This window comes from Carcharodon carcharias, chromosome 6 (genome assembly GCF_017639515.1).
Source record: "Carcharodon carcharias isolate sCarCar2 chromosome 6, sCarCar2.pri, whole genome shotgun sequence".
NCBI classification, from domain to species: domain Eukaryota; kingdom Metazoa; phylum Chordata; class Chondrichthyes; order Lamniformes; family Lamnidae; genus Carcharodon; species Carcharodon carcharias.
This window is the reverse complement of record NC_054472.1, coordinates 110696513-110711421: the sequence shown is the minus strand read 5'-3', so window position 1 is coordinate 110711421 and position 14909 is coordinate 110696513. Positions and strand designations below refer to the sequence as shown.

Here is a 14909-nt window from a genome sequence, read left to right as displayed (position 1 = left end):
GGATTTTCCGGTACTAGCTTTTAACTGGAAGCACTTGCTCTAATCTGACTTCACTGCCCTTTCCTGTTTTTCTTCATATTTGTTTTCAAATCGGTAATGAAAATAGTGTTTAAAGTAAATCTCTTGAATTGAAATAATACAATGGGTAAGCATAGCACTTGAGACCAATTTTAATCTTGCTGCTGATTAAAATAAAATTACAAATTGATTCAAAGACAAAGAATTCAAAAGTCATTTGATGTTAAATGATCTCTTTCCAAGTATTTACTCATTTGCTTAAAGAAAACTCAACATTTACCGCCTCCTTTACAATTAGCTTTCCACAGGGAGGAAGAATTGCATTTCAATGGTTTTGTGAGATTCTTCTTGGCTTTTTTGAAATTGTTGCTTCAAAAGTGACTTCAAGATAAACAATTAATTTGAAAGAATGTGGTTATTCAATAGTGTTTTTTTATATCCGTTAACATTACTAGTATTTTTACCAGTATAGCTAACATCAGAGATGCATTTTTCTGAAATTGAGATAAATTGAGTTTGGTTCTTTCTGTAACATTTGAGTACTAAGCGTCTATGTTTCAGGGTTTTTGAGGTATAATGTTTTCCATCTAAATGTTTTATTGATATTGGCACAAATAAGCAAGTCTTTTTTAGCTGAATGTCATTACTTTCATTTCAAAATGAAAGAAACTAAATTATACTAAAGTATTACACTTTGCAAGTTATTGTTTAAGGCTAATTGTGCAGATGAACATAAAAGACTTATAGGATTAAAATTATGGTAAACATACCCAGATTTTAACTTTTATTTTTACATTTCCACATTTATGTACATTGATTTTTTTTGATAATCAATTTATATAAAGTGGTATAAAATTCCAAGAAGCCAAATTGATGTTAGTGTGGTGACATGTTCGGTGTCAAGTGAACAAGAAAAGCCTGCTGTACTCCAGTGACTTATTCACCAGGTGCTTATTAATATTTGCAATTTATCACTGCTATGTATGACTTTTCTGTAATAAGTGCAATTTTCCATTACTTGTCCAATAATAGTGTGTCTAGATCTCTTTGAATTCAATTCTTTTCTTACAAATGTCCTTACTTCAATTTTTAGTTGTCTGCAATCCGAGTGCCTTTCATCGAGACCATTAATACATGTATTGAATAGATGGGATCTCCGATACCCAAAAGCTCTGTTGGTCATAACCACATTATTAAAACCGTTTCAATTCTAATCAGCTAATTTATAATCAACTTAAGACTCTCGAAACTTAGAAACAGAAATACTATTTGACCTATTCATAAGTAAGAATGTTCATTCGCTTCCAGGATTCCGAAGAAGAGTCATATGGACTTGGAACATTAATTCTGTTTCTCTCTTCATAGATGTTGCCAGACCTGCTGAGTTTTTCCAGCACTTTCTATTTTCATTTCAGATCTCCAACATCCTCAGTATTTTGCTTTTATATTGTGATCATTAATCTGTCCATGTAGTTTTACATCTGGCACAGCAGCAACTTTCATTTAAAATTTTTTTAAAAGTCTCTGCTTCAAAAATTAAAAACTTGCCAACCATGGATCTGGTAGCTTTTGAGAAATTGAGAGGAGTAGGGAATTTGGGAGGTAGTCTGAAAGTGAGACTAAGGGTGGAATCGTCCCAGATTTGCACTAAGTGCAGTAGCAGGTGAGAAAAAGGGCGTTTTACCCGCTGACTGCAATGATAGATTTTTGCGCCATACAGTCCGCCTCATTAATCATGCATTCCAAGGAAACACGCCGTTTGACTGGCGGGCGGCTTCCGATTTACCTCCTACGCTGCCACCTCATCACTTCCTCACGGCAGGCACCACACTTAAAGTGCAGCCACACACATGCCTCTCAGTGCTTCCAGCCCAGGGTTGCCACATGGAAGACATGGCCCAGAAAGGCAAGAAAACTTCAGTCCCCCAGTTCAGTGATGCATCCCTGGAATGGTTTTTAGAAGCCATGGAGGCACGCCATGAAGTCCTCTACCCCCACTCTGGTTGCAGGAAGGGCAGCAACATCACCAATCTGGCTTGGAAGACAGTGGCAGCAGTGGTCAATGCCAACGCTGCCACAAAAGTTTGGTCACCCAGAAAGAGGATGAACAGTCTCATGCATGCTGCCAGAGTAAGTCAACCATCTCATCACTCCAAACTCTCATACTCACAAGCCCATCACACATTCACTGGCATCTCACTCACTGCCAACTCAAGGGATATTACCACTCTCTCACACACACCCTCGCACCTCCATCTGGCCTCATCTCCTCTGGAGATTGCCTCCTCATCCCGTCCATGGCTCTACTTAGTGCACACACACACATGCACAACTGGCATCCTTCCCATTTGGCTGGGCATACGCCTTGCTCACACTCTCTCCAACTGTCTTTATGCAGGACAAGATTGCACACAATAAAAGGGAGAGGTCCCAGACCGGTGGGGTGAAGCGCTGGACATCAAGGCTCCCTTCGAAGTCCGTGCATCAGAGTTGACCTGGGTGGATGTGGACCATTCCTGCGATGACAGCGAGATCGGCAACTAACATCCAAGCGAAGTTCATGCACCAGATTAATCCTCTGACAATTCAACTGTGAGTCCACTGTTAGTGCGGCCATGCATTAATAATCTCCACTTTGTCTCGTAGGCACATCTGCTAAGTTGCCCTCAGACAATCTTGGCTCCAACTCCAGCACTGACAGCACCTCATATGAGGACCCTGAGGACAACACCCTTGAAGACCTATCACAGTGCTCACCCACACCCTCCAGCAGTGCAGCAACACATACCTTGGTGGGATCTACATGTACAGCAGGCTCGGGTTCACAATCTGGTGAGCACATCACACAATCTGTTCCACAGCAGGCGGAGGCAGGACGCCCAAGGTTGTCGGCACTCGGAGGACTGCTGGAGGTAAGGGATCTGCAGAGTCCAAGTCAGATGATGAGCCTCTGGACTTGGTTGGAGTTGCAGCGATAATTATGGGAACAGCGGGAAGGGATGACAGATGAAATCCATCTGCCTTCAGCCGGAGGTGATTGTGCTCTCAAGGTTGACGTTGGCAGGATGACAGCCGCTATGGAGACCTTGCTCCAGGACATCAGTCCTGCACTGCTGCGCGGACTGAACTCCATCCCTGACACCATAGCTGGCCTCCAACAGTGTCAACGCGAGAGAGGTGTGGGGTAGCTCGATCTCACTGCAACTTCCGCTTCTCCTCAAGGAGTCAGCCAGGGGCCTTCAGGAACCCATAGGGAGGAGGATTAGCAGGTGCATGCTCCGGGGCCATCCAGCCAGGTGACTCAGGGAGTGCCCGGCCCATCCAAATCTCCTGTTCCTGTGATCCCAGCAGCTCCAGCTCCATAGGCCGAGGAGGCTGCCACTGCCACACAGCAGGACCACAAAAGCAGGCCGGAGCCCTCCAGGTCTTGGCCTTTCAGAGGACACCCACCAAGGTCACCGTAGACATGGCATAGCAATCAGCAGTCTGCCTGCACCTCTGCTGTGGATGTCTGGGGAGCACCAAGAAATAGTGGCAGGGTTAGAAACTTTTTAAGAAGGTGCAGTTGTACAGCATGAGCACGGGTGTGAATGACTTGCACATAATGTTCACTATTGTAAATAAACTCCCAAGAATATCTCCTTGCCTATGGCTCCTTGTTCTGATGAGCAATGTTCATGTCACTCATGTGAAACCTTGGTCCCTGCACAAGATAAAGGCAGGTGTCTCAATCCAGGGTCTGTTCCCTGTGCTTTATGCAATCGTCCCAGCACACTGATGGTGCGTCTTCACACTCACTGGACAAATCATTCATGCCTGCACTTCAATGGTGCTTGTCATTGCTGCCAGAATGACCTGGGCCAGCAGCACAGAGCCTATCATTCTCCCTGTATGCTCTCAGCATCTTTGAGGTGGGGCTGGCCCCCCATCTCATCAGCATCTGTGTCCAGTGACTGTGGTCCTGAAGGGTTCAGCTCACAAAAGATGCCTTAGAACTTATATTTTCCCTGCTGTCTCTCCTTGATATGACCCTGTTCACAGGGCGCAAGGGATCTGTCATCAGTCAGACAGGGAGTCAGACATTCACATATGCTATGTGAGGATCTATGGAGTGTCACTGCTTGTCATCATCATCCTCCTGGAATGTCGGGATTATGGCCATCCGCTGCGCCTCCATGACAGGAGCATTATCACAGAGGGTATGTGCGCTGCCGCCAGCCAGATGGGAGTCAGACGTTCACAGATGCAATGTGCGGATCTATGGTGTCTTCGCACTGCATGTCATCATCATCCTCCATGAACGTAGCACCTATGAGGGCCTCCCAAGCGTACCTGCCTCGTCTGGCCAGTGCGATGGCCTCATCACCTTCGAGGACCTCCTCACACTCATCCCCATCGATGTCCTCCTCATCGGGTGAAACATGCAGCTTCTCCATCTCCTCCTCAGCCAGCTCCTCTTCCCATTGCAGCACCAGGTTGTCCAGGGCACAGCGGACAACGACAATGTGTGATACCCTCTGTGGACTCTGAGGGCTCCAGGCACCCGAATCTCATTCCGATGGTTTGCTACACCAGAGTGCAAGTTGCGGCATGAGCCTTGTTGTCTCTTCTCTCTGCTCCACTCTGAGGCCGCCGCAAAGGCGTCATCAGTCACGCCCTTTGCAGGTAGCCATTGACCGCGAGGAGCCAACCCTACAGCCTCTCTGGACCCTGGAAGACGTCAGGAATCTGAGGCCTTCAGGGAATGTAGGAATAGTGGACACTCCCTGGGAACCATGTGCAGACCTGTGGGATGCATTTGTGGCGTTTGCACACCAGCTGAACATTCAGCGAGTGGAAGCCCTTGTGGTTGACTTAGTTTGCTCCTTGTTGCCACAGAGATTTGAGCACCATGTGAGTGCAGTCGATGGCACCCTGCACCTATGGGAAACCTGAGATCCGGGCAAATCCCAGCGCTCTTGCTTCCTGGTTTTCCTAATCTGAGGCAAAATGCACGAAGTTGTGTGCCTTTGCGAAGATGGCGTCCGTGACCTCATGGATGCATTTGTGCATGGAGTCTTGTGATATCCCATAGAGGTCACCTGTGGAGCCTTGAAAGGAGGCACTGGTGTAAAAATTGAACGCCGCAGTCATTTTCATGGACACTGGCAGTGGATGCCCTCTATGTCCCTATGGTGCCAAATCCTGCAGCAGGTGGCAGATGTGACTCACCAGTTCCCTATACAAGCTCGGTCTTCAGTGACACTGGTTCTTGGTCATCTGCAGGAATGACAAGGGCGGTCTATAGACTCTGGGTCTAGTTAGGCGCTGACCAGTTACAACTCGCTGTGGCTCTTCAGTGGCATGCATGGGAGCCCAGCCGCCCCTTCTTCCAGAGGGTGCAGCTCCTCCCTCAGTCCAGCCAGGCGTCTCTGTCGCTCTCTTCTCCTTCGTCTCCACTCCCTGTAAGCCATGAGGCATACAGCTAGGTCACCGGGCTCTATGGTCCTGATGTACTCCTACTGCAGGATGAAAAAGAGAGATGCATGGATTAGCATGGGTATTTTAAAAACCTCTCTTGAATAAATCTGAAGGCCCCTTAACACATCCCAGAGAATGCCGGCCACCACATGGATGGCCAGAGTTTAGTGCATGGCTGACAGAAACCCCACTCTACCTGACCAATTGGTGGCAGTTTCGCCCACTGGACTGCATGCTGTGCTCTCAGCTCGGGCACAGGCATTCTCCTAACCTGCACTACAAGGCTGCGCTGTTAGCTTGAACCGTGGGAGAGACTGATCCAAACCTGAATGATGACATTGCAAGGGGCTGTGAGTGTGTCCACCAGTGACTGCTGCATGGCCAGCTTTCACAAGGAGATTGTACAACTTGCTCAGTCGTCCAATTGTTCTGCAGCCCACTAAAACACTCATTAGTTTGCAGTCTGTGCCCAAGGGGTGAAAAGCTCTGGAGCATTTGGTGGCACTTTCACGCATCTGTGTTGCTTAAGAAAGGCAGATAAGCTAGAGGCCTGACTCCAAGCATGTCAATGTGGCTGCGCCTGAACTGTCTCATCTGTGGAGGAATGGTCACTTTATACAAGGTCTCCCTAATAAGTGGCTGCTTCCCTCCCCACCCCACCCACCCCCAGCATGTGCTTATGCACTACCATAATTCTGGGCTGCCTTGTCCCCTCTAACTCGCCTCACAGCAAGCTGTCTTGCCCTCCCCAACTTGCCTTAGACACAGTGCAGCCCTTGTCCCCCACCCCAACTCCCCTTACAGAGTGCTGCCTTACCCCTGCCAACTCGGCCCAACCATTGTGCAGACCTTGTCCCAGCACCGCACTGTCAGCCAGCTGGGAAAAAGTGACTTGCCTGTGCCCTTGCCTGAATGTGTGGTGCCTCATCTTGCCGATAACAGGCGACTCTCACGAGTGTTGCGCAGTGGTAGTGAGCACTGACCTCTGAGTTCCCCTCAAAGTGCAGCTTGCCAGGTGTATGTCTTATTAATGCTGTTGTGAAACAGCACGCCGACGTGCTCGGATGATCCAGTGTGGGGTGATGATTCTGGCAAGCAGGGCATATAATGATATGCAGATGTATTAATATGAAGTTCTCGACATTTGGCAGCAGGAAAGGTGGTCCGCCATTGACAGGCAGAGCGATCGATCGCAAACTGGCTTCATGACGGCATGAAACCAATATTTGGCCTTGCTGCCTTATTGTCTGTTCATACCGCCATGACGCCTGACGCCAATGGGCACGGAAAAATCTGCCCCAAGATAGCTGATGGCTGTACCCAGCTATAGGTTAGAGAGGGAAAAAGCAATTGGGAAACGCGCAAAGGATTAGAGAGCCAAAGGTTTATAGGACTACAAGAGGTAGCGGAAATAGTTTGGGGAAGGTCATGGATGGATTGAATCGCAAAAGATCCAACATTCCTGAGACTTTGAAGTCAGGACACTGGCTAACCCTTTTTTGGTGGTTCCAGATTTTAGGATATAATTATAGAATGGTATGACAGAAGAAGGCCATCAAGTCTGAGAGCCCTACAAAGAGTAATCCAATTAGTCCCACTAGTGAGTCCTCCCTTTCAGCATTCTGAAGGGACAGTTCTCTCCACAACATCTTGGTCTACTTGTCAGTCGCCCCAACATCCCCTCCCTGTCCTACAGCATCTTTCCATGAAAATGCAGGAGGTGCAACACCTGTCCTTTTACATCCTCTCTTCACTTCATCCAAGGCCCCAAATGTTCCTTCCAAGTGAAATGGTGATTTACTTGTACTACTTTCAATTTAGTATACTGTGTTCGCTGCTCATGATGCGGTCACCTCTGCATTAGGGAGACCAAACGGAAACTGGATGAACATTTTGCAGAACGCCTCCTTTTCGTCTATCAGCATGATCCTGAAATTCCTGTTGCTTGTCATTTCACCTTGCTCCGACTCTGACCTTTCTGCCCTTAGCCTGCTACAGTGTTCTAAGGAAGCTTGACACAAGCTTAAGGGGCAGCATCTCAACTTTCAGTTCAGCTCGCTACAACCTTCTGGACTCAACATTGAGTTCAACAATTTTAGATCGTTCTGATCTTTGCATTCAGATAGCTTTTATCCAGCCATTCACAGCCCATCTGGGCACATCTTTTGTTTCTTTACTTTACCCATAACCACAAAACCTTTTGTCATTTAATCTCTCCTATCCTCCACCCTATCACAGACATTCCCTTTTGTTCTCCCCCACCTTACCTCCCCTCCCCCTTTAATTTGCTCAAAGCTGATTGCATTTCTATCTTTCCTCTTCAATGTCTTCATCAACCCGAAACATTAACTGTTTCTCTCTGCACAGATGCGGCCTGGCCTGCTGAGTATTTCTAGAATTTTCTGTTTTTATTTCAGATTTCAGCATTTGTAGTACTTCGCTTTTGTGTTCAGTTAGTCCCACTCCCTGGCTCTTTTCCCATATACCTGCAATTCTTTCCCCTACAAGTATTTATCAAATTTGCTTTTGAAATCTACTATTGAATCTCTTTCCGCCATTCTATCATTCCAAAACCTAACATTCATTAATTTAAGCAAAAGTTTTTCCTCATGTCGCTTCTGATTTTTTTGCTTTCTGATTATCGACTCCAGCTATTGGAAACAGTGAACTCACTTCCTCCAGAGGTCCACCTTTGCTTCCCCATTGTAAAATTTTTTACTTATTGAAACAGGCGGAATGATGCCCCTGCCTGAATTTCCACCACTTTTGCCTCCTTTTCTTATCCGTGAAAAGTATAATTGCATGATACATGTGTACTTGGCAAAAACCAGCAGGAGTAGGACCCACCATTGCAGTTTTCCTAATGGAATGATGGGAAAGCAGGACTACATAAGGGATAGGGTGTAAGTGGCTGCATTTTAGACTCATTGGAGTTTGAGGTTATGTGTATGGGAGGCCCAAAAGGAGAACATGAGGAAAGTGGAACCCAAGAAGGAAAAAACATATGTAAACGTTCCAGTGGCAGAGGCCAATATGCAGGCAGTTATGAAATCTTGTGCAAAGCGGCAGTCTTGGTGATGGATAGGAGGTGGAATTTCAATCTCAGCTCAATTGAACATGATGCTGAGACATTTACCTGACTTGCCCAGGAGCATGCAGTAGGTTGATTTACTCAAAATTCACTTTCTGTAAGAAGAAACTAACCTAAAATAATCTCAAAATAATTTTAAATTATGAATAAAAAGAATCAATAGCATTCATTATGTTACGACTTGTCCCTGGGCGAGGTGCCCCAATTTGTCATGACTATGGATGAGATACCCCCAAATTGTTACCTTCCCAAATGGGACCCCAATTTTGACATGCTCCTGGGTGAGGAGGAATGAGCTGGCTCCCCTTCTTTAATGCTTCCCTCATGGATACCTTTTCCAAGCCCAAATGTATTTATGTTTTAGAAAGAGCCAATTTATCTAAGCCTTCTTGAGTCAAAGAAAGAGTAAGCTTATTAGTTAATAAACCCAAGAAAAGTATAATAAAAACACAACAAACATACACACAGATCAGAAATGAGAAGTTGGGCCCGAAAATAAAAATTAAAAAAGATATATGATTCAGCCTTTGGCTTGTCCATGAGGAGTAGTTATGTTGGGTGATTCCAGTAGAGCTGACTTTGGCAGTTAAGCAGTTGGTTTGGAGACACCTGGCTCTGCAGGTTAGCTGAAGGAAATCCCGTTTCCTTTTTGACTGTGGTTTTGCTGACTTGCCTCCAGCCTGACAGAGAGAAGAGACTTTTACCAGCAAGCTGCAGGGATGCCTAGTTGCTGTTCTTCTGCTATGCCCTTCACAGCACACACTAGCGCACCAGAACTAGAACACACTGATCAAGTTTGCAGCTGGCTTTTTAACCCATTCCCTTTTGTATTCCTGGAAGGGAAAAAGCAAACATGTCTTTTACCCAGAACCTACTTTCTTTCAACCCAGTCCATTTCCACCTCCTGTGATATAACTCAACAAGAGTTGGTTTCTGCTGAAATGGTAATCAGTCTCCATTGTCTCTGCAACCATAGGAGATTAAAATTCAATCTTTTGCATTGCTTCTCTCCCTTTCAAGTGTCTCTGTCCGAAGTAGGCATGATATTCCATTCTCTCTGGACTAGTTGGTCCAGAGAGAATTTTCCAAAAAATTGTTAATTTACAGCCTTAGCCAGCTTTTGCTTGTATCTCCTTTTTAAAAACAAGTCTTCCTCAATAATTTCAATTTGCCCATAAATAATTTGGCTGGATCCGCTATCATGAGGATTAGTAACACTAATATAACCTTGTGTGTGAAAATAATTTGTTTGAAGATGATGCAGTTAGTTTATACACTAAATGTTTTAAGTACTCTGCTCATTTTGCTGTGCTAGAAAGATGCAGCAAACCTGCAGTAATAAGCAGTGCTGAAATTTGAGTTCCCACCATTTACTGGAATTCTAAGAACCACTTTCTTGAATCGCAACAGTTTCTATTTGAGTGTCAGTAGTGACAGCATTTATCTTTATATTGCTTTTATTCATAAAACTTGACGGTGGTTGTATGAAATTAGATGGAAGAGGTTTCACACTGGGAGATGTTAGTGTCTTCGAGCAAAAACAGTGTGGACATCACAGTTCCCCATCCAGCAACACCTTCGCCCAAGATATTCCAGTCACTGCTTACTATGGGCTGAATCTTTTTACAGCTGTGTGCAGATGAATGTCCCTCCCAATCCAATGTAAAATCAGGCATAGTGACCTCAGGTCAGGTCCCCAATATCATTAAGCCCGACTGGAACATTACATTGGAACAAGCACATTGATGAGTTGGAGGCTGCAGCTGAGACTGCATAAGAGATAAAGGAAATTATTTTCTGAGCACTCTCCACAAGTGTGAGATGTTGAACCACTCAAAGATTCAGCTGTAAGCTGGTCAACAGGGAAGAGGGGCTTCAGCCACTGAGGGACCATCAGATGGCAGGCTGAAAGGAAGGAGGCATTGAGGCCATCGGAATTGTGCACTCTGGTGGAGGCACCTTAAATTAAATTAGGAAGAGGGAAGGAGATGAGGGGAGAGGAGGGCAAGTGGCCAGAGGCAGCAGCAACCAGCTTGCCAGGCACATGTGTGACATGCTGACACTAAAGGGCCAAAAGGCCTCAGAGATGAGAGGGGGCAGGGCTGCCCAAGGAAAAGACATTACCTGAAAAAAGGGTGTATGGGCAGTGCTCAAATTACCAGTTCTGTAGAAGGCTGCGTCTATCTAGGCGCCAGAGGCAGGCTGCTGATCCTGATGCCCCATTAGCCTCGATGACCTTGGCGAGCGCCCACTGGTCACCCAAGCCTGCGAGGGCCCTGGCATTGTGATGGTCTCCTGCACAGTAACAGGAGTCTCTTCTTTCACTGCAGCATCCTAAAGTGTTGGTGCCACTGGCAGAGAAGGAGAGGAAACACAATGCTCAGGATCAGGAATTGGCCATTCAGCCTTTGAACCTGCTCCATCATTCAGTAAGATCATGGCTGATCTGGTCATCATCTCGACTCCACTTTCCTGTCAGCCCCCCATAAATCTTGACTCCCTTTCCTATCAAAAATCTGTCTAACTCTGCCCTGTATAAATTCAATGACCCAGCTTCCACTGTTTTCTGGGCAAGATAGTTCCACATACTAACGATCCTTTGAGAGAAAAACTTCTGCTCATCTCCACCTTAAAAGGGAAACCTCTTATTCTTCAACTGTGTACCCTGGTTCTAGTCTCCCACACAAGTGGAAACATTCTCCTAGCATCTAATCCTATCAAGTGATCTCAGAATCTTATATGTTTCAATAAGATCACCCCTCATTCTTGTAGACTCTTAATGAGTAGTATAGAATCCAACCATTCGAACTTTCTTCATAAGATAAGCCCCTCAACCCAGGAATGAGTTGAGTGAACCTTCTCTGAATTGCTTGTAATGCAATTATATCTTTTTTCCAAATAACGAGACTCTGAGAGGAGCCCCCAGATGCAGACAGCTGTTGTTCATCTGCCATCATGAGGTCCAGTTGGCCCTTCCTGCTTTCTTGAGATGAATGAGGACCTTGTGGAGATTTCAGGTGCTTCATCCATTTTCACATTGGCACTGTTCACTTGAGCTCAAGACAACGTGAGGGCTTGCAGGTTTGCACGTATCCCAAAATCCCCTGATTATACTGCTGGTTCTGGCACTTGATGAGATTTGCCAAGATCTTAACAGAGAATGCCACGTGTTCAGAAGAGGAGAAGATTACATCGCTCATGGCCTGGATAGATTCCTCCACTGTACTTGCCAGGCTGCACATACTGCCTGGAAGCTCTGCCAGATCTTCACCTACCTCCCTTTGGATATCCAACATCTGTTGCTTCACAGACAACTTCAGACACTCATCATCTGCCTGGAGCTCAGCGTCTTCCTGGTCTTCCACATTTGAGAGTTAGAGATCTGGTCTGTCACAGCCTCTGACATCTGGTCTGCCAATTGTGCAGTTTTCAAACCAGTAGATGCAACCGTTTTGGCCGACATGACCAAACCCACTAAGCTGGTGCTAGCTGCGGAACAAGAATATGATGTTGCATCCTCTGAATTCCCCTCCTCTTCATAAGAGGTTATGCTGGGTCCTTTGGGGGATAGTGTCTGCTGGGGTGGGTGATTGATCTAAAGAAATTACACACATAATTGCAACTCAACAATGAGGAGAAAGACTTAAAGAAATAGCTGCATCTTTGACAGACCTGCAACATGTCATGTTTGTCACTGAGGTAGGCATTTGCAACTATTGCAGCACACATGTACCCATCCACACTCCCTCATCTCCTATTGCCAAGAGCGATTTTCAAAGATACTCATCAACCCCAGTACGATCTCCAACCTCTTCTCTTCCAACCAATCTGGCCTCCTGTTGACTGGTCAGATGTCCTCCTCCAACTTCACCATACCTTGGTGACATTTTTTTTATGTATGCTCCTGTGAAGTGCCTTGGGATGTTTCATCACATCAAAGCCTTTTTATAAATATGTTGTTATTGTTGAATTCTTGAGTGGACAGAAGCTCCTGCCTACAGATTCAGTGACCTGAATCACTTCCATTTCCAGCTCTGATTTAAGCAACACTGAGGAAATGAGGAGAAATGGTTGGCAATAAAAGGGGGAGGAAGATGGAGGGCCGTGAACAGGGGAGAGAAATGGAAGACAGTGAATGCGGAGGGAAGTGAAGGACAGTGAATGGGGGAGGGAATTGGAGGTCTGTGAATGGGGGAGGGAAATGGATTACAGTGGGAATGAGTGTGAAGCTGGGAATGGTGCTTTGAAGTATGGAGGAAGGAAAGCTGAGGCTTGGAGTGTAGAATAGCACCAGCGTCAACTGAAGAGCAAGAGACGAGGAAAACTGTCCCAGCAATAACTGAGTCTTTTTGCTTGAAGCCTCCCAGACAACGTCTGTGGTTGAAATTGTGGAACTCATTGGGAGTTTTTGTAGAAGAAGTCTTCTATTGCAAGATCACAAAATTTAGGCCTATCATAGTTCGTCCAGCCAGAATGACTCTAATCTCCCCCATCGTGAAACACTATTGTTTTTAAATATTTTAAGATTTTCACCAACTAACCTGAATGACAAGCAATTGTATTTTTCATCAGAACACCCTTCTGACATTTGTTGTCATAGATCACAGCATTTTGAGTATTCTATTTCAAATGTCTGACTGACAGTTTGGTTCTCTTTGTCCAATATTGTTTTTTTCTTCAATATGCAAAGTTTAACAATTAAATCAGGCAGAATTGATGTTTGATTCATGTCATCATTTTAAGCAGTACATTTATTGATGAAGTAGTAAAACCAGTTTGACTTAATACTCTAATTTTTCACCATGATTCTTGCACTGTGTTTCTTGCAGGCAAAAACTTGATATCCAGGATGAAAAAGTTCCTGTTATTTTGTGCACTTACTTTAGTCAGAAGATACGTCCAAAAAAAATTGCTGTAGCAGAAGTTAACTATTGCTGTCCGGGAAAACCAATGGTGTTCAGGAAAGTGCCAATGTCTTTAGCTGTGAAATTTAATCTTATTGATTCAAGTCAAAAGCATAATTCAGCTGATCAGGTGAGTTTCAAGCATTTTTGCAGTTTTGTCTTGTGAATGTCTTCATCGTGTTGAAAGGTATTAAGAGACAGGAAATGAAACACTTCAGATACCCAGTCCCACCATCGAGCAGCCCCAGAATGAGTATAGCCCAGTTAGTTGCAGAGGAAAGCTCCTTCTATCATGGTGAGCACTCTACACTGAACTAGCATGATAGCTATTCGTTTCCCACAATGGTTTTTTTCTAGATCCTATTTTCTAGTTTCCTGTTACACACTGAATTAGGGTAGTTCCATATTGGATCCTTGTTCCTTCGGAACTGGCTTAAGACTGGCTTAACACTCTTTAAGTCAGTAATGACAGAATTCTTTTATGTCATCTTTTGATCTGGGTTCCAACTGAACCCACTCATTTTTTATTCATTCACGGGATGTGGGCTTCACTGGTTGGGCCAGTATTTATTATCCATCTCTAGTTTCCCTTGAGGAGATGGCGGTGAGCTGCCTTCTTGAACCGCTGCAGTCCATGTGGTGTAGGTACACCCACAGTGCTGTTAGGAAGGGAGTTCCAGGATTTTGACCCAGCATCATTGAAGGAACAGCGATATATTTCCAAGTCAGGATGTGAGTGAATTAGAGGGGAATTTCCAAGTGGTGGTGCTCCAGCACTTTGTTTTCATTTCAGATGCACACAATATCCTGTGCTATTTTGACTATACCAAATATTTCCCAATCACATTGGTTTATATGACAAGCTTGTTACTAAACATCAGTTTGCCCACCTGGCAAGATCCCTGTGGAATTGTTAAGGTCATTACAACCACTCTGTGGCTGCTTCATGGCTATCCTTGAAACATGTCAATTTTTATCATGTTATAAAGCAGCTACATGAACATCCATATACTTTACCAAACATTAGTGCTTGGGCTTTGTAGCTGTGATAAGCACTTAACTTTGCACCTTGGTCCTAGTGTCTAGAATACCTTGCAAATATCACTCACTTTCTATGCGATGCTAATTGTTTGGTTTCTACTGCTGCGTGAAATATGCAGAAGAAAGGCTACATGCCTTATTGGGTGATCTTTATTCTTTTAATGACCATATTGAATACTTTGCTCCCACTCATGTTTTCATGCATGCTTTCCAACAAAAATGAACTGACCTCCATGGTGGGTCTTTTATTTTCTCTCCCCAATTTTCTCTTGCTCTGTTACGCTGAAAAAATTTGAGTTCTTGCCATATTAAGATACCATGGGTGCCATTACATGCGTGGCTTACAAGTGACCATTATTCATGTGGAAACCTTGGTGATGAGTATCAACAAACTA

The 14909-nt window shown here is 44.9% G+C and overlaps 1 protein-coding gene across 3 annotated transcripts in view; it reads left to right on the top strand.

Annotated features, from left to right (window-relative positions):
- Nucleotides 1-14909, top strand: part of spidr (scaffold protein involved in DNA repair) — a 336544-nt gene that overhangs the window by 216943 nt on the left and 104692 nt on the right. For all 3 annotated transcript variants that reach the window (XR_005943341.1, XM_041190250.1, XM_041190247.1), the window contains exon 9: nucleotides 13399-13603. Coding sequence is in view for 2 of the 3 variants with exons in the window: in XM_041190250.1 (XP_041046184.1) it covers nucleotides 13399-13603 (205 nt within the window). In the remaining variant the exon portion in view is untranslated. The remainder of the gene's footprint in view (nucleotides 1-13398; nucleotides 13604-14909) is intronic.